Source organism: Ranitomeya variabilis, chromosome 5, assembly GCF_051348905.1.
Source record: "Ranitomeya variabilis isolate aRanVar5 chromosome 5, aRanVar5.hap1, whole genome shotgun sequence".
Lineage (NCBI taxonomy): Eukaryota > Metazoa > Chordata > Amphibia > Anura > Dendrobatidae > Ranitomeya > Ranitomeya variabilis.
The window spans coordinates 598,784,775-598,804,309 of record NC_135236.1 but is presented as its reverse complement, the minus strand read 5'-3'; the positions used below and the strand labels follow the sequence as shown (position 1 = coordinate 598,804,309).

At 42.2% G+C, this 19,535-nt stretch overlaps 1 protein-coding gene across 1 annotated transcript in view; it reads right to left on the bottom strand.

The window, feature by feature from the left end:
• Positions 1-279: 279 nt before the first annotated feature.
• Positions 280-19,535, bottom strand: part of LOC143776553 (ankyrin repeat and KH domain-containing protein 1-like) — a 196,800-nt gene continuing 177,544 nt past the window's right edge. The window contains exons 27-33 of the mRNA XM_077266025.1: positions 19,311-19,454; positions 19,074-19,223; positions 16,560-18,010; positions 9,351-9,521; positions 8,789-9,031; positions 7,737-7,909; positions 280-899 (exon numbers count right to left, since the gene is read on the bottom strand). Of these exons, the coding sequence (XP_077122140.1) occupies positions 837-899; positions 7,737-7,909; positions 8,789-9,031; positions 9,351-9,521; positions 16,560-18,010; positions 19,074-19,223; positions 19,311-19,454 (2,395 nt within the window). The 3' untranslated portion in view covers positions 280-836. The remainder of the gene's footprint in view (positions 900-7,736; positions 7,910-8,788; positions 9,032-9,350; positions 9,522-16,559; positions 18,011-19,073; positions 19,224-19,310; positions 19,455-19,535) is intronic.

Sequence of the window (19,535 nt, the reverse complement as noted above, 5' to 3'; positions counted from 1 at the left end):
TACACAATGCAAGGACATTTTTCCCGCTCTGTGGTGGCAGAAATCAAGAGCATTACTCATGTTTTTTTTTTTTGCTAATAAGCTATTGTTAGTGTTTATTTCATATTAGGCCCAAGACAACTAACTGTTCTTCCGATGTGGCCCGGGAACACCGTAAGGTTGGATACCCCTGGCGTAAATAATATAACACTTCCCTGAAGGTATATTGCAGGAAACCCCCCTAGTGATGTTGAGTTAGTATATGTATTCAACTTTGGTTAATTTATTGACAACACAAACTATGAAGAAACGTTTTATTAAATATTTGGGATGAATGGTCATTTTAACAAGAGGAACATAAAACAAGAACTTAAATTCAACTGAAAGACATTATAGCCCGTGTATGTAAAAATGGAAAGGTATACCATTACCATTTCTTTTAAATAGGATTGCATGAAGTGATTTTTCAATCAGAGAAGAGTAAGGCTGAAATTTGCTTTTACAATGTAATGTCCCTAACATAAGTGGCATTTAAGAAAACAAATAACCGTAACTGAGAAAACATGAAAGGGGGTTGTCGTCTATTTGGACAACCCTTCTTAAATGCTATACGTCTTCAATCGTAAAATAATGCAGGGTACTGGGAGAAGGGCAAAACTCTACTCTCAAACTGATGCTGTTCTTGTGTAAGCGCTGTATCTGCTTTATGACGCATGACCTTATGTCACATGAATGCTGCAGCCCATCAGTAGGAGGAAAGTGTTCGCATTTAAGAATAGGTTGACCAAGCAGTAGACAAGCCTTTTAAATTGTTCCGGGCATCCCAATCCAAGTCTTAAATGGTGTTCAGCTGTATCTTAATTAACATATTTTAGATGTGCAGTTCCAAGAGGCGGTGATGTCCATGTTCCTGGCATGGCCTAAGAGGACAAAAAAAAAAAAAAGAAAAAAAGTTTAGTCACAAATATTTTTTGTTTTACAAATCACCTGAAAAACATTCCTCACAATTAGTGATGAGCGAGTGTACTCGTTGCTCGGTTTTCCCGAGCACGCTTGGGTGATCTCCAAGTATTTGTTAGTGTTCGGAGATATAGTTTTCATCGTGGCAGCCATTAAGATTTACAGCTATTAGCCAGCCTGATTACATGTGGGGATTCCCTAGCAACCAGGCAACCCCCACATGTACTTAGCCTGGTAATAGCTGTAAATCTTTCAGCTGAGGCGATGAAAACTTAATCTCCGAGCAGTCATAAATACTCGGAGGTCACCCGAGCAACAAGTACACTCGCTCATCACTACTCGCAATCTAATGTGGGGATACCTGTTCAGGGAATGTATAAACCTCCCTGCATCATTAACCATTAGTAGGAAATGCAATGCTGCATGCCCACAGCAGTCATTCCTCACACTTGAGCTCCAACCATACAAGGAAGTTTATAGGGCACTAGCTGAAGTGCCTGGCGTTGCCCGGGCATAGTAACTAACTGTGGTTAGTTATAACAAATTATAATGATTACCGTATATACTCGAGTATAAGCCGAGATTTTCAGCCCATTTTTTTTAGGCTGAAAGTGCCCCTCTCTGCTTATACGCAAAGTCATTATCCCAGGGGGTCGGGGGAGCGGCAGCTGTCACATCATACTCACCTCCTCTGCACCACAGTCTCTGCACTTCCCTGCTTCTCCGATGGTCTCTGGCCCCAGCAGCTCTTCCTGTGTTCAGCGGTCACATGGTACCGCTCATTAAAGTAATGAATATGGATGCGTCTTCACTCCCATAGGCGAGGAGCGCATATTCATTAATGAGCGGTTTCATGCGACCGCGGAACACAGGTACAAGCTGCCGGCACCAGAGACCATCGGAGAAGACAGACCGCGCCAGGATGGTGCGCCAGGATGGTGAGCCATGCGATATTCACCTGTCCCCATTCCACCGCTGCACTGTGTCTTCCGCGTCCTCTGGCTGTGACGTTCAGGTCAGAGGGCACGATGACATGTTCAGTGCGCGCCCTCTGCCTGAACAGTCACTGCAGAGACTCAGAAGACACAGCGGCGTGCGGCAGTGGAACGGGGACAGGTGACTATCGCAAGTGCCAGGGGCCTGAGCCAGCGGCGACACCGGCACCGCACCTGGCCCCCATAGCGAGCCGGTGTCCAAGTCTGCTCAGGACACTGGAACCTAGCTCCCAGCGACGAGAGGAGAGTATGTAATTTTTTATTTAAATCGCAGCAGCATATGGGGCATATTATTCTATGGAGCATCTTATGGGGGCCATCAACCTTTATGGAGCATCTTCTGGGGCCATCATTAACATTTATGCAGCAGCCTATGCGGCATATTATTCTATGGAGCATCTTATGGGGCCCATCATGAACTGTATGGAGCATTATATGGGGCATATTTTAATAAGGAGCATCTTATGGGGCCATTATTAACCTTTGTGCAACATTATATGGGGCATGTTTGTATGGAGCATCTTATGGGGCCCATCATGATCTTTATGGAGCATTATATGGGGCGTATTTTGAATGGAGTCTCTTATGAGGCCCATCATGAACTGTATGAAGCATTATCTGGGGATCCTGATTTAATATGGATATTCAAAAACATTTAACCTACTGATGTCTCAATTAGTTTTACTTTTATTGGGATCTATTTTTATTTTTGAAATTTACCAGTAGCTGCTGCATTTCCCACCCTAGGCTTATACTTGAGTCAATAAGTTTTCCCAGTTTTTTGTGGCAAAATTAGGTGTCTCGGCTTATACTCGGGTCGGCTTATGTTAGAGTATATACGGTATATTGCACATAAAAATATTTCACATCATATATTCAACACTACAGAATTTCTTCTCCCCCCCCCTCACTCCTCATTTGCCCCCCTCATTGCTCTTCCCCTCTAATGTGCACAGCAACTTCCTGTTATGAGCACAGCGGTGTAATTTATGAGGCTCCTCCCTTTCCCTTGACGTCATGCCTCACAGGAGCAACTCTATTCTAGACACGATGGAGCTAGATGTGGCCTGAGCCTGCCGCGCACGGATACTCTGAAGGCAGCGGCACTGATTGTAGCTCGCAGCGGCTGAGATGTCGCAGACGGTGAGTTTTGCAGGGTGGCTTTCGAGGTGAATGTGTCTCCGCCCGTGTGGACGGGGCTTTGTGTGTGGCATGAGTGGCTATGCGGAGTGGGCGGGGTTATGTGGAGTGGGCATGGCTTGATACATATACACACAGGATATATATATATATATATATATATATATATATATATATATATATATATATATATATATATATATATATAGCTCAAATGTACATACTTATCACATGATGTGACAGTATAAAAACAAACTGTCACAAAAGTGGATATAAAGAATGTATATTTGGGTGGGAACATACCATAGCTAAAAAAAAAAAAAAAAAAAATAGTTAAGGGAATCTGTCATATCAAAAAATGCTATTAGGCTGCAGATATGGAGTTAATCTGCAGGTTAATAGCACTATAATACTGTGTGGCTGCAGCACTGAAAGCTCAGTCAGCGGGAGGAAATAACTAAATTACTCCAGGCAGCCTCCAGCTTTTAGTCAGAAGCGCAGCTTCAATCACTGCTCAGTACATAGTGAACGGTGGCTGTAACCACAGCCCGGCACTGACTGATAGTCGTCTCAGCACTGATGCACAGCAGAGTCTGCCGTCAGCCATTGCTGGGGGGTTGGTTACAGCCACCGCCCACTATGTACCGAGTTGTGATTGAAGTTGAACCTCTATGACTGAAAGCTGAAGGCTGCCGAGAGGAATAAAGCTTACTTCATCCCAGTCGATGAGCTTTCTGTGTGGCAGCTGCACAGCTTTAGATTAACCTGCAGATTAAACCCATATCTGCAAGTTAATAGCGTTTGGGGACATGACCTGTTCCCTTTAAAACATTAACAATTCCCCAAAATTTGGGATGTTGTGTAAAATGTAAATAAAATAAAAAGATTGCAATGATTTGGAAATCTTAAAGCCATATTTTTTATTTTTATTCACAACAGAACATAGAACACATCAAAAGGCTAGAAGTATTTCCATTTTGTCTATATATTAAAAATAACTAAACAAATAAAAAAATCATCACCACCATCACATTGAAAAAGATGTGTTGCCGTCATCAATTTCTAAGATTTTATTGGGATTTTAATTTTTAACCGGGAAGGTAAGGCAAGGAAGGGACGGAGGGGAAAGGGAGGGATATGAAGGTGGGAAAAATAAACCCCTATAGCAATAGGGGGGACAGGCAATCATATAATACTTTGGTGTAAAATAACATAGTAGAATATGCATGTAAATTTGCTTGACATGAAGTAATGTAGTAGGCTATGAAATTGACATACCTAAAAAGGATTGAGTAAAATACGCATTGGCATGAATAACGCTACATGTACATTAGTATAGAATGCTACGTGTACATTAGTATAGATGATGTCGGAAGATTGTATCAACTCTGAAGCTGTGTGAATGGATGTAGTAGGCTGTAAAATAACAGAGGTAATGCTACATGTGAATTAGCTTAAAACAGCAGCTGAAGATATATGAAGTGCCTGTCAAGTCTGGACTAACTCACATGGCCCTCAGACTTTGTTGGGCGAAAAAGAGAAAAGAGAAATATTCCTCAAGATTTTCAACAAGAGTTTGGTTTGAGTTAGGAAGTGGGGTCAGAAGAAGGCCCGGGAGGATTTATACCCGCACGGTTCAGGAAGACTGCTGCCTCTGCCGGAGAAGAAAAGGTGCGCCATTTTGCCGCAAAGTAGTATCTCAGATTAGAGAACTGGTACCAAATATACTGTATTCCAGCCTGTTGCAGTCTATGGGTAGTGTGCTGAAACATTCTTCGTTTTTGTAAGGTGTCCCTACATGGATCCATGTAGAAGGTCAGGTGGCCGTACGGAGATGAGAGGAACCTTGGTTCTCTTGCGATGTCAAGCAATGAGTCCCTTAACCAGTTGGGATAAAATGAGACAATAACATCTGCAGCTATATTCGGCGGTAGAGAAGATGGTCTGCGTATCCTGAATGTTTTAACAACCAGATTTTTTTCCTTTAGTATCGGGGAACAGATGAGATATCAGAGGAGACGTAGTCTCCCAACTGAGATTTTTCTACCGATTCCGGGATTCCTCGGATTTTCAGATTATTCTTTCTTTTGAAGTTCTCGAAGTCAGCTAAGCTATTCTTGAATGAGGCTGTATCATTCTCTAAATTGGCCAGAGGATCCGATCGCACAGAAACGCCCCCTACATCTTTAAAAGACGCCGGCTCGTGATGTTTACTTGGAGGATTAGTTTTTTGGGGGTGTTGGGAGGTTTGTCGGAAGCCATATTCAAGTCAGAGAGTGGGACAGCATTTATTTGTGAAAAGAGGTCTTTAAAAAGTTTTTTAAAGATTTTTTCAGATGCTTTAGTTCCTTTTAAGTCCATAGAGATTAGGAGAGCTCTACATAGTTTGACCATAAATCTCTGTGAAGGGTAGTCATCAGAGGCTGAAATGTTATCTATCAATGAGTAATCAGTGGCCTCAGAGCAAGGTTGCTCCTGTTCCATATCGCTATTTGAGATTTTTGAGCAGCCCGAGTCCTCAGTGTCACTGGACCCCTTTGAGTACATATTTGAGTATGCGAGACCCTCCGAATCCAGGTCATCAGAGGACTCATTATCCTCTAGGTCAGATGAAACTGAAGAGTCCACATAGTTGTCAGAGTCTGCACACGCCTTATTTATTGGTGACATAGATGAATCAGGGACCGAAAAAGTAGTGTCTGTTACGGTGTTTGATTTTAAACTCCAATCCATGTCTCTGCGAATGTTGGCAAATTTCCTTCTAGTAAGGGACTCAAACTTCTCCGCAAAACGTGAGGTGAGCGATTCAATAAATGCCTGGGATCGCATTGCTGTTTGTTCTGTCGCCTCCCTAGTTAAAGGGGATTTATTCCTACACAGGGTGAGTTCACCATTTGTGGGTAAACAATCATTGGTGGCATTGAGCTGGATTCCTAGCTCTAGGGATAATAGCTCTTCATTATTGTGGCTGAGCAATGGTGATTGGGGAGATCCAATCATAGGCGTATTATATAGATTCTCAGGCTTATGGGCTGCAGTTAGCGTTTTAATTGTCTCTGGCATTTTATTAGTAGGCCTGTCCTGTGACCCAGCTCCTCGTCCCTTCTCATTCCCCTGTGACTTACTGTGAGTCTCTCTCCCTTCCTTCCCCGCCGGAAGGAACACCGGCGCGTCATGGCGGAGGCTGTTACCCGGGACCCGAGATGTTGAAGAGGTCCTTCCGCTGTTATGTGCGGTTGTGTCTCGCTGGCTCTCAGCTGCTCCTCTCCTCTGTATCCCAGTGATCGGTGTCATTGATGTCATCTGACGTCTCTCCTGATCTTCGCATTTCAGAGCTGTGGTTGCTGCAGGAGCAAGCGCTCCCATCACAGGGATCCTTGAAGCTTCAGCGCTGAGCCTGTCTCTCTCTGGGACCCCTGCGCTTTCCTCCGTGGCTGCAGCTCTCCTATGATCAAGTTCCGGCTCCTCCAACGCTGCTTCCTCCTGTGTCCGGGATCCAGCAGCCGCCTGCAGCCTTGGCACACACTCCTGAGTGCTGTGCCTCAGCTGCAACGGCGGGGGCCATCTTGTTTCCCGGTCTGCTCCCGACATGTTGAGTCGCTGCTTTGTCCCGGCCTCTATCCTCAGCGATGCGGGACCGATCTGTAGCTGCGGCAGCGGTGTGTCCCCTGTGTCAGGGTCTCTCTGTGCAGCTGTGTCTCCTGCTGTTTAGGCTTGTGCTGGGTGCTGGAAGGTCCAGGCTTTGTAAATGTAGATGCGGTCTGAGTCCTTCCATGATTCAATAGGTCTCTGGTCCTCTTTGCCCCTCTCTGGCTCCAAACCAGGTTGTTCTGGATAGGGACTGGCCCCATCTTAGCTTGATTGGCTCCTGGCATGCTATAAATGCTTCAGGAGTCCAAAAATCCACAATTAGTACGCTTTATGTAAGCTTTTAAGGGGAATTAGCAGGAGCTCCTGTGGAACACGTCCGCTCCTTCCCCTGGCAAACCACGCCCCCCTGACAGCAACACATCTTAAACAATTTGGTCAGGGCTAACAAAAAGTGGGAAAGGTAAGTGGTACAAAAAAATAAAAACCCAGCGAGGGTTAATTTACCAAAAGAGCATGTTAGAGAGGCAGAGTCTCTCAGAAGCCAGTATAGTCAGAGGTTCATTAATCTGTTCAAAATGGAATCTAACAATTGTGGAACAATTAAAATAAATAAAATACTCAGCATAAAGTTGTAAAGACTCCCATCTGAAAACCATATGACGTTAGTTCACGCCTGGTCTTGATGAGGCATGTTGGAGTCAAAAGTTCCCGATTCATTAAGAGGTGGGAACTGGAGTAAAATTTGTGGCGTAAGGAACACTGCAGCTAGATCCAGCCATTTTGGCAGAGCTGAATGAAAGTGGCATGAACATTTTTTTTTTGACTCGCAAACACCGGATTGAGCAAAGTATTTGCAACTTTTCGAAGAGATTTACAACAAAATACCCATATTTGAAATGCTTCAGCAATGGTTACCACATTGTACCCTTTACATTTAGTGGTAGTAGGGAACAGGCTGTCTGATTTGAATATAATAAAGCTTATTATTTTGTATTTCTAATTATCTATATGGGTGAAATATCTGTTTTCACTCAGTTGTGGTCCATGGGAAAACTTACAAAATTAACTTACTTTGGAAAAGTCAACAGTGCTTGATGTTGGTCGATGGAACCCAGTGGAAGGATGTAACACTCCGTATTCATCCCTTTCCATATACTGGTGTAGTGAAAACACAGAGTTTTCTGGTTGAGGTTGATGGAATATTTGGGCATTCATGACTGGCTGAGACCACCCAGATAACACTTCTAAGGTAAATAAATAAATAATTTCAGCAAACATGCATTAAAGATTTTATATTTTACAACTCCACAGAATGTCTGGTTTACAACTTTAACAACAATCACTCCTACAAAAATCATTGGTTTCCGTACATCAAGTTGAAGGCATTAAAATAACCAACTCTTCAGACGTAAGGTAACGAACAACAGTGGAAGGGAGAGTAAGTTGTTAGATTTCCTGTATTAACCCCTCAGTGCCACACGCGTTCTGCTGGTGGCTCTTCCGGTCTCTGAATGAACACGAGCCATCATTTAAAGCAGAAGAATTCTGAAAAGTCAGTTCATGACAAAATATTCACTAAGATTCCCTGTGTCACGCATTCGTGTTTAGAACCTACACCAGGTATTACAACAGCACAAACTCATTAAGACCGGTTTACACACCAGTCTAAATGAAGGGCTGGAGTAAGATGTACCGGAGACTGGAGTACATTTCTATCAAACTTATGCCACGTTAGTAGAATAAACTATGATTTTGTTGGCCACGCTCAACCACATACCCTCTTTGCTCACCACCACAGAAGAGTTGCTAGACCAGGTGTAAATGCCAAAAATCAAACATTTTTTCCCAACTACGTAATGTCGTAAAATTGTTGCACATCTTGATCAGTTATCCACGAGAATTCTTCTGCAATAGGTGCTATAAATATGGCACTTGACCACTGTAGCGGGCAAATTCTGGCCATCTGGAAACATAACCTAAGAGAACTACTGAACCATCTCAGCCCATCAATAAAGAAAAGAGGCAAGCAAAGTCATTTTTTTGCTTTTAATATTTGCTGGTTTTTTTTTTTTTTTTTCTTCCAGCTATTAACTTAAAAAAAATGTAACTGTCCAAATTCATACCTGGCTCACTGTTGACTCCAAATGACCATATACCATTTTGTCCAACAGAAGTGGAGTAGGTGTTCCCAACAGCACAAGAGCCACTCTGTCGAATTCGTGCTAGCCTCTCTGTTCCAATAGGAGGTGGTATTTTGCGATCATTCGTAAAGTTTATTGGCTGCATTGGGCCTGACAACTGAGGATCAGTTGACGATGGCAGTGGAGATGTAGAACCAGACAAAGCTGAAGGACCAAGAGAGTGACCTGAAATATAGATGATTCTTAAATGTAGCTAGATGAGAGGTCTACTAGCAGAACCAATAATTTCATCGTAAAAGGGAACCTGCCCAAACTACGAGCAGCATGAATCAGAGTCTGGATGTGCGATTGTACCAGGTAGATTCAAAAACCCAGGGCTTTACAGTAAAACATTCCAAGCTGCACAGCCAGGCTCAGATTCATGCTGCCTGTTATTTTTTTTTTTTTTGGTTTGGCAGCATGAATCTAATGACGAGATCCCTTTAAATATGGTTTTATAATTTATGTAAATAAAAAGAATTAAGTTAATGTAATTAATACATACATGGATTTGAAGAACTAGTCCAAGGATGCGGTGAAAAGTGTTGTCTACCAAAATTAGGGGAGCAAACATTATGTCCTTGCAAAAAAGCTTGACTTGCATAGAGATTGGTTTCCAAGCTGTTCATTGATGGTGCCGAAATGGGCAATGAAGAGTTGTCAGAATCAAAGGATGCTGTAAAGAGAATAAACAGCTTACAAAACCACATTTACAGAAAAACTGACGTTCAAATTCCTATGTATTGATTTGAATTGGAGGTGGATGTGCAGTACCCTGCAGCGGCCACTATCAAAAGACGAAGCAGCTACACAATTGAGCATTACTGGCTGTGACTACAAAGAGCAGCTGATCGGCGGGGGTGCCAGACCCAGACTGATCAGACATTGATGACCTATCCCTAGCAGATTCTGACAGCTGACACCCCAGAAACTCTGCATCAGGGGCAGTGCGATATTGATCGCAGCATTTAACAGGCATGCAGAGGGAGGGAGCCTCAGCTCTCCGCTCAGCACCCCAGTATAGCAACTGTAAAAATATATATTAAAAAAACAACAAAAGACTGAAAATTATAAATATAATATATAATATAATACATACACATACACACACACACAGATATACTGTACATATATACATATATTTTCTCTTTATATACACAATTTTCCCCCCCCTTTCACTTAGCTTTGCTACTCAATACAACCCATAATTATTTTTATTAAAAAAAACAAAACACAAGCATCTGGAATGATCTGCCCTATACAACTGTCCCACTAATTAACCCCCTCAGTGAACATTACAAAAACGAGGCAAAAAACGATGGTTTATCAACGCAACACGACACCAGCAAACCATTCCATCAAAGTCTGCGTTTCCAAAACATCACTGCTTCCTTTCCGAGCCCTGCCATGTGCCAAAACGGTCGTTTTCCCTCTCATATGGGGTATAGGCATGCTCAGGAGGAGTCGCACAACAAATTTTGAGTTCTATTAGGCTAGGTTCCCATTGCGTTAATGGGATAGCGCTAACGGACAGCGTTGCACGGCGAAATTAACGCCGTGCACCGCGTCCGTTAGCGCTCCCATTGCCGGCAATGTTAGAGCGCATTGCTAGCGCGTGTCATTTTCGGCACGCGCTAGCGATGTGCCGGTCTTTTGTAGCGCGCCTTGGACGCGGCTGGCAGCGTCCGCGGCGCGCCAGAGGTCCGTTCCCCGCTCTCGCAGATCGGGGATCTGCGAGAGCGGGGACGTTAACGCGACCCCTGAACGCGGCCCTGAAAAAGACATTGCGTTAGCGCAATCCGCTAGCGCTCGCGCTAAACGGATTGCACTAACGCAATCTGAACCTAGCCTTATTTTCCTCTTACCCTTGGGAAAATAAAAAGATTTGGGTCTAAAGTTAAATTTGTGAAAACAAAGGTTAATTTTTTTCTACATTGAAAATCACACATGAGGGGTTAATAAACATCTTGAATGTGGTTTTGAGCACCTTGAGGGGTAGGTTTTTAGAATAGTGTAACTTTTGGATATTTTCTGACATATAGGCTCCTCAAAGTCACTTCAAATGCAGCATCAATAGTAAAATATAGAATGTTAACAATAATTTAAAAAAAAAAAAAAAAAAAAAAAAGGGTTATTCTCACCTTCCGACGGCCCCCGATCTCCTCAGCGGCGCTCCCGGTACGTTCCGTTCCCAGGGATGCTTTGCGCGAAGGACCTTTGTGACGTCACGGTTGCGTGACCGCAACGTCATTCCAGGTGATTTGCACAATGCATCCCTCGGAACGGTAGCTGCCGGGAGGACTCCTGAGGCCATCGGAAGTAAGCTAGATCCCTATTTTTTTTATTTATTTTTTTTACAGGGATTTTGTACCCAGGGCCTGGAGGAGAGTCTCCTCCCCTGCAGACCCTGGGTACCATCCGCACATGAAGCGCTCACTTTACGCATGGTGGGCATAGCCACATACGTAAAGTGAGCATTTTCAATGCAATCATATGGCTGCGGAACAGCCGCGATTCCGCAGCAGAAATAACGAACATGCTGTGGCTTTTACCACTATGCAATTCCGCAGTGGGAAAATCCGCAGCATGGGCACAGCAACTGCGGAATCCCATAGGATTGCATGGGAATGCGTTTAAGCGGTTTTTGGCATTTCCGCTGCGGCAAAAAACACGGCAGAAACGCATTAAAAACACAGCCTAAAGTTTGAAAATTGGAAACTAACTGCTTCACCAAATTTCCGCTTTTTTCACAAAGTCATATTGAAGAAATGTTACCGCTATCATGAAGTACAATATGTCACGAAAAAGTCTCCAAATCAGTGGGATCCGTTGAAGAGTTTCAGAGTTACTACCACAAAGTGACAGTGGTCAAAATTGTAAATATTGGCCTGGTCAGGAAGGTGAAAACAGGCTTGTGTTGGGGAGGAGGTTAAAAGGAAATGCTTACAGACATTACAACAAAATATAGTTGTGGAAAGCCACAAGCAGTGTGGCACAGGCGTTCGTCGTTTCCAGTTAGCTGTATGTAAAATGGAATGCTAGTATGAACAAAATGGGAAGTAGCATATATAGGTAGAGTAGGAAGGAAGTCATGGCCAGCAAAACAAAATGGTCAGAAACCGGAATCAGCGTTTGTGACGGAATGTACTAATCCACCATTTTTGTTTATTTACTATCTGTTATATATCAGTAATGTACATTCGGTGCCTTTACTAATAGGGCTCTGGTTCGCTCCTGAATCATGTAACTCCAGTGACTAGCTGGCTCACTACTAGAGAGGAGTGAGTTTGATCAAGTCAGGGCTTATTCCACAAGCTATTGCACTTACCGAATAAGCTGGATCGCGCCGGCTGATCAGCTGTTCGGGGCTGCAGCATGTGTCGCGGCTGTGTGACAGTCACGACATGCATGGAGCTCCTGTTCGTTGGGCTCTCCATGCATATGTCGTGACTATGACACAGCCATGACAAGTGCAGCTGCGGAGCAAAACAGCTGATCAGCCGACGCGATCCAGGTATCCAGGTTTCTGCTGCAGCCTATTCGCCAAGTGCTATAGTTTTCCGAATAGGCCCTGACCCGATCAAATTCACTCATCTCTACTCACTACAGCTTTTTCTGTGTGACCAGCAGTCACTTTCTCAATATAAGGCCGGGATCACACATACGCGAGATACGGCTGAGTCTCGCAGGTGAAAACCCAGCACTGGCGCCGGCACTCCGGAGCGGAGCGTGCAGCTCCATGTATTGCTGTGCGGCTGCACGCTCTGCTCTGGAGTGCCGGTACCAGAGCTGGGTTTTCACCTGCGAGACTCAGCCGCATCTCGCTGTGTGTGATCCCGGCCTAAGTCTATGGTATGGTATGAAGCTGTCACAGCCTTACATTGAAAAACCAAGTAATGGTCTGAAGTGTGAGTGGGCAAGACAGTGATGCAGTCACAATATGGGTGACAGGATTATGTTCTCTCCGTGTTTGCGTGGGTTTCCTCCGGGTTCTCCGGTTTCCTCCCACATTCCAAAGGCATACTGATAGGGAATTTAGAATGTGAGCCTCAATGGGGACAGCAATGATAATGTGTGCAACCTTTAAAGCGCTGCGGAATATGTTAGCGCTATATAAAAATATAGATTATTTTTATTATTTATTAGGAACCAGAATTAAAAAAAAAAAAAAAAAAAAAAAAAGGTGGAGGATGGTGAGCGGTATTTATTTTAGTACATAACTGTGCATACATTAACGATAGCTAATGGATAGACAAATTAAAAAAAGAAAACAAAACTGTTGGCTTGGGACTAACTTTTTCGTTTTCTTTCTCCCCTTCTTTCCAGAGCCATAACTTTTTTATTTTTCTGTCAATATGGCCATGTGAGGCTTATTTTTTGCAAGACGAGTTGTACTTTTGACCAACACCATTGGGTTTACCATGTCGTGTAACAGAAAACGGAAAAAAATTCCAAGTGCGATGAAATTGCAGAAAAAAGTGCATTCCCACACTTGTTTTTTGTTTGGCTTTTTTGCTAGGTTCACTCAATGCTAAAACTGACCTGCCATTATGATTCTCCAGGTGATTACAAGTCCATAGACACCAAACATGTCTAGGTTATTTTTTATCTAAGTGGTGAGAAAAAAATTCCAAAATTTGCCACCGGTAGCATATCCATTTTTCATGATCTAGGGTCGGGTGAGGGTTTATTTTTTGCGCGCCGAGCTGACATTTTAATGATACCACTTTTGTGCAGATACTTTTTTTTGATCGCCCGTTATTGCATTTTAATGAAATATTACGGCGACCAAAAAAACAATTTTGGCGTTTTGATTTTTTTTCTCGCTACGCTGTTTAGCGATCAGGTTAATATTTTTTTTTTATTAATAGATCGTGCGACTCTGAACGCGGCGATACCAAATATGTGAAGGTTTTATTTTTTTTATTGTTTTATTTTGATTGGGCCGAAAGGGGGGTGATTTGAATTTTTATATATTTTTTTTATATTTTTTAAACACTTTTTTATTTTGGCATGCTTCAATAGCCTCCATGGGAGGCTAGAAGCATGCACTACTCGATCGCCTCAGCTACATAGAGGTGATGCACAGATCACCTCTATACAGCAGAATTACAGGCTTGCTATGAGCGCCGACCACAGGGTGGCGCTCATAGCAATCTGCCATCAACAACCATAGAGGTCTCGAGGAAACCTCTGGTTGTGGTTACAACGCACCGATGACCCCGATCATGTGACGGGGATCAGCGGTGTGCGTACTTCTGGCCGCGCGGCCAGCAGCGCTTGTTAAATCCCGCCGTCAGAGGGCGGACTGCGATTCCGCTCGCGCCCATTGTGAACATATGTCAGCTGTTAAAATGAAGACTACAGTGGTTCGACTAAAAGCTGGGCGTTACAGTAATTGGTGGTGAAACCAGTGCTATAGCCATTTCTCCAAAGTGTCCTAGAAGTCATTTTTCAACACAACAACACTAGGTCACATTTTGTTGGTGCTGCTGTGCACATCCTGGATGGCCTAAACGTGTTACCAAGGCCAGCAGAGTCTCTGGACTTGTCTCCCATCGAGCACATCTGAGATGTCATTGGTTGGTGATTTCAAAAGGGAGCTGCCAGCAGTGGATTTGTTGATTTGTGTATCCAAGTGCATTGAGCCTGGCAAGACATTCCTCAGACAACTATTAATCTCCCTGATATCATGCCAAGGAGAGTGTGTATTTCTGCATGTGGTACTCCTACGCTCTGCTAAAAAAGGGAGGTTTTGAAAATGTTAAATCATGTGCATATCATGAACAGGTATATTGCTCCTGTGATTTCCGCTTTACCAACTTTTCCTTGTTGGTGTTGCAATTACAAATATTGAGAAATGTATTTTTCCGTTTCCAATGTTATGTGGGAAAATTAATGTGGTTCAAAACTACAACTCCCCCCACAAAAACAAGCCCTCATATGGCTATGTTGACTGGAAAGAAAAAATATTATAGCTCTTTGGAGGAGGAAATAACTAAAGCGTAAAAAATGGAAACTGACTCAGATAGAAAGGATTAAGCACTATAGAGTGTCCGGGTACTTTTTTTTACTTAAATTAATGTATTTGATATTTTTTTGCATTGGGGTTTCATTAAAAAAAATTTAATAGTTTAGATTCTACAGCCTATATGAATTACATTGTAAACAGTCAGCTCTTTTTACGGCCTGGTCTATTGATCTGTACAGTGACAGACAGAGGCTGTGGAAGTTAAGCAGTTCAATAGTTTAAAGGGAACCTGTCAGCAGCACTGTGCCGAGTAACCTACAGACAGTGTCAGGTCGGTGCCATTTTACTGATTAAAATGATACCTTGGTTGATGAAGTCTGTCTTGTGGTTGTTTAATCTTTATTTTCAGTTTTCAGTTAATGATTTGCTCATGCTCCGGGGCGGCCTCTTCATGTGGTGCTCTGCTTTGGCATTCATGTGTATGGGCTTATGACCGGTAACTGATCCCTCACTGACCTGCCCTCTATTTTACATACTCCATATTATATGCATTGGAAAAAAAAAAAATCATATTCAGCAGGCAGGTGTGTCTGCTGCAGCATGATCGCATGTATAATATGCATTTGAATATTTTATTTGTGGATATAAATTTATTCCGAAAAAAAATTCTGTCTCAAAATAGCACGGCGACGCCTGCTCAGTAGCATCTATCAGTGATCCGATGGATGGTACTGTGCAGGCGCCGCCATCTTGCTAGAGGGGGAAAAATGGTCTCTACCAAGATGGCGGCGCCATTTTGAGACAGATTTTTTTTTTTTCTGAATAAATTTATATCAAATAAAATAATTAAATGCATATTATACATGCGATCATGCTGCAGCGCAGCCGATTGCGATTTTTTTTTTCAATACACATAACATGCAGTATGTAAAATAGGGAGCAGGTCACAGATCAGTGACCTGACAGAAGCCATACACATGAATACCTAGTCAGAGCACCACATGAAGACCCCCACAGACTGCCCCCGAAGCAGGAGCATATCATTAACTCAAAACTACAAATAAAGATTAGACAACAACCACAAGACAGATTTCATCAACCAAGGTATCAATTTAATCAGTATACCGGCGCCGACCTGACACTGTCTGTAGGTTTCTCTGCACAATGCTGGCAACAAGTTCCTTTTAATTAAATCCTACTAAATATTTTACATTTCTTTGGGGTATGTTTCACAAAGTGTTTGCCTGTTAAATGAACATGGTTTTTCATCATGTCCCTGATTTTTAAATTTGTCATGAAGTAAAAAAGCTGGGTGAACTTCCTCTAAGTTTGGGGTCTAATCATTTTTTCATGGTATGTATACAGTCAAGTGTTCTGTTGCCAAACAATCTGCCAACTCTGATAGCTTTCCCTAATAGATCTTGGAATAGGTTATGAAATCTATAATGGGTGCCCTCTGAAACCTGAAGAGCCCATTCACCACTGTGAACACAAAAAACACATCTTCCAAAAGGAGATGCGTCAGTCACGACACAAAACACTAAACAGCAACGTAAACATGGCTATGAAAAAATATTGTATTATATTGTTAACTATATATTTACTACATTAAATGTGAAGAATCATTTAAACTATAATTTTGTGATAAAAATAATCTCATTACAAATCTGTGGAATACAGCCAAGTTTGCTGTCAAAATTGCTGAGTGACAAATGTAAATTCTTAGTAGATATAAAATCTTACCCACTGATCCAGATGAGCGTCTTTGTGGAGATCTGAAACCAGGTGGATTATTCACAATTAAAGAATGAAAATTTTCAAGCACGGTGTTATCTGGACCAGATGTTTGGTCAGTTAGGAACTGGTTAGTCGTTTCTCCAGATGAATGACATCCTCCCCAACCTTGACCGCTTGATACCTGGTTAATGTGACTGGAAAACTGATTGTTAAGTGCAGGACCGAATGGTGGTGGCAACTGTGTACTTGCCAAATTCAAATGTACTTGGGAACTGTTTATAGACGGAGCTGAAAGTGTCGACATGAGGTTTGCTTGTGGGAGAGAATCTTGGATATTACCGGACTGAGAATCTGTAACAAAGAGAGCGTGTTCATCCTGGTGAATGAGCTTTGAGGGGATCATCGAGTTTAATGGACTCCTATATTGCATCCTATGCAATGCATATGGCTTATTAGAAAATTGGGGAACTCTGCAATTATCATCAAGTTCTGCAGCAGCTTCATTCATATAAACAGCAACCTTTGGTTCATTCCTCTCTGACAGAGTACACGAAAAGCTCTCCTCCTTTACACCTTTGTGTGCAGATGAGGGACAAAATGGTGTCTGGTCACTTGTAAACGAGCAATTATCGGGCCAATTCACCCCAGATGAGGAGCGGATTTCTGCTGACTGATCCAATGGGTGCGCTGTTCTTTGGACTGTAGAAACACCTTTTGAAGAAGAGTTGTTTTCTGCTTGCCCCTCAAAGACCGCACTAGTATTTACCACATTATTTGTGGTTGTAGATGACATGGAAGAAACTGGAGTATATTTGTTTGTTGTGTTAGAGGATATGGGCATGCCATTGCTGGTTTTCGGGTTGCAAGAAAATAGCTGCTTCCTGATGGATGAAGGGCTGTCTCTAATGCTTGAATGTTGAGAAATGTCAGTTAACTTTGAGGTAGAAATTGAACTTCCAAATAAAGATTCATCAGTCTGTGCAGATTTATCAGTTTCTTGCAATGTGTGTTTTGGAGACATAATTTTGCTACTTGATCTCACAGGAAATGGTCCCCATGTACAGGGAGATGGCCGAAAAGAGCCTCCAAGCGGTGTAAATGGTAAGTGAGTGTGTCTGATTGGCTGCATGGGTTGGGCTGTTAGCAGCGCAAATTGTGGATGGCTAGAAGACATAGGAAGTGGTCCATGCAAAGGGAGGTGCACATTTTCCTGCATGTTTTTGGTCTGTTTTGGAGACTGATAGGCGGTCAGAACTCTAGACATCGAAGACGTTGCGTTGTTCGACACGAAAGAAGGACTTTTGTTGGTAGACACATTGCCAGTCCCAGATGAAGAACTTAGTGTCTTTGGCGTACGAATCAGTCCCTTTGGTATTAAGTCTTCAAGTTCTTTTGCAGGATCTTGAATCAAGGCATTAATCAGTTGTACCACATATCTTGTCGATTCTGTACCACCTCTGATGTTGGGAAAAAAAAGAAAAAAAAAAAAAAAGGAGTTTAAAACACAAAGTATCCATCTAAAAAAAAAAAAATCACTGTAAGTCACCAATCTTTTATAAAATCAGGCTCTGAACATGATGTCAAAGCATTAATGAAACCACATGAGATCTTTTCTGCTTCAGGCATAATTCTGAATAACTGACACAGTGTCCCTAGGTTAGGATTAGGTAGACACTACGTTGTCATTTTAGGAGAGGGATCAGTATTAGCACATAACTGCATTTTAGAAATTTTATACATGTAAAGTTTCAGATTATTTTTTGTTATTTTTTGATATAACTAGAACTTTTGCTGAATCCAGAATCCAACACTACATGCCTTAACAGTGTGACCTCTAAAGGGCACCAGAAGGAAGCAATAGCATGAAAGTATGACTTGCATGGCCTCCATAGCTGATGGGATGGAGGTGGTGGCTGCTTACAGCCACTAGATATCCCACAGGTAAAAAATAAGTCTAGCTGAATAAAAATATTCATTTGTGACATGACAAACTAAATTTACAGTCATATCAGAAACTGGCTTTAAATATTTTATTTCGATTTCATTTATTAAAGAAGCACTCCTCCTCCTCCCATCAAATTTTTTATCCTATTAATATATTGCAGTCATCATATTATATGAAGACGCAAACTGTGACACAACAAGTACGTATAGTGTGGTCCAACCGTTGAGTGTAGTACTTTACCCAGAGCTAGGAAAGCTCCATTTTTCCTATACGAGGTCTCCCATACATGACCCCTAAGAAGCCCATGTCCTCTACATAAGTAATTTAGAGATCTAAGCAGCTTTCATTTTTAGATGCAAAGCACATTTATCTATATTACCTGCTTATTTTTCAATAATCCTATTCTGTATTTTAGGCTGAAGTTTTGGGAGCAATAAAAAAATTATACTTTGGGTCTCGCATTACAAAGTTTCATCTACAATGTGTGTTTCAATACCAACATGGTAACGTCAATGACCACCGTACACTTATGAAGCAATGTATATAATACATAGTAAACACCCCACCATAAATACCTTATAGTAATCATTCTCTCTCCATTTTTATCTTTTTGTTTATCAACATCAATATGGGCACCAGTGACATCTTGAATTGCAGTGATATTACAGCCACCTCTCCCCATTATACGAGATACTACAGAAGCAGGAACAGACAGCTTCTTTGACCTGTAAAAGAGAAGATAAGGTCTACTAAAAGGACTTAAGTTTGTTGGTTTGTTTTGGTTTTTTTAATTAATATGACAAATCACTGACCTCCTGACAACTTCTTTCCAACCTTCTTCTCTTCGCTGTCCTCTTTTAGGGCTACACGCATTCAGCTTCAGACTTGGTAATGTAAGTGGAGGGGCCTTGTAATTGGAAGATGGGGGCGGCCTATGGCTCAAATCATTTTCACTTCTATATGTATGCAAGTTATTAAAATGAAGAGCGGTTCAGTGTAAATCATTTCTACATTAGACCTAAACGTATATTACTAGT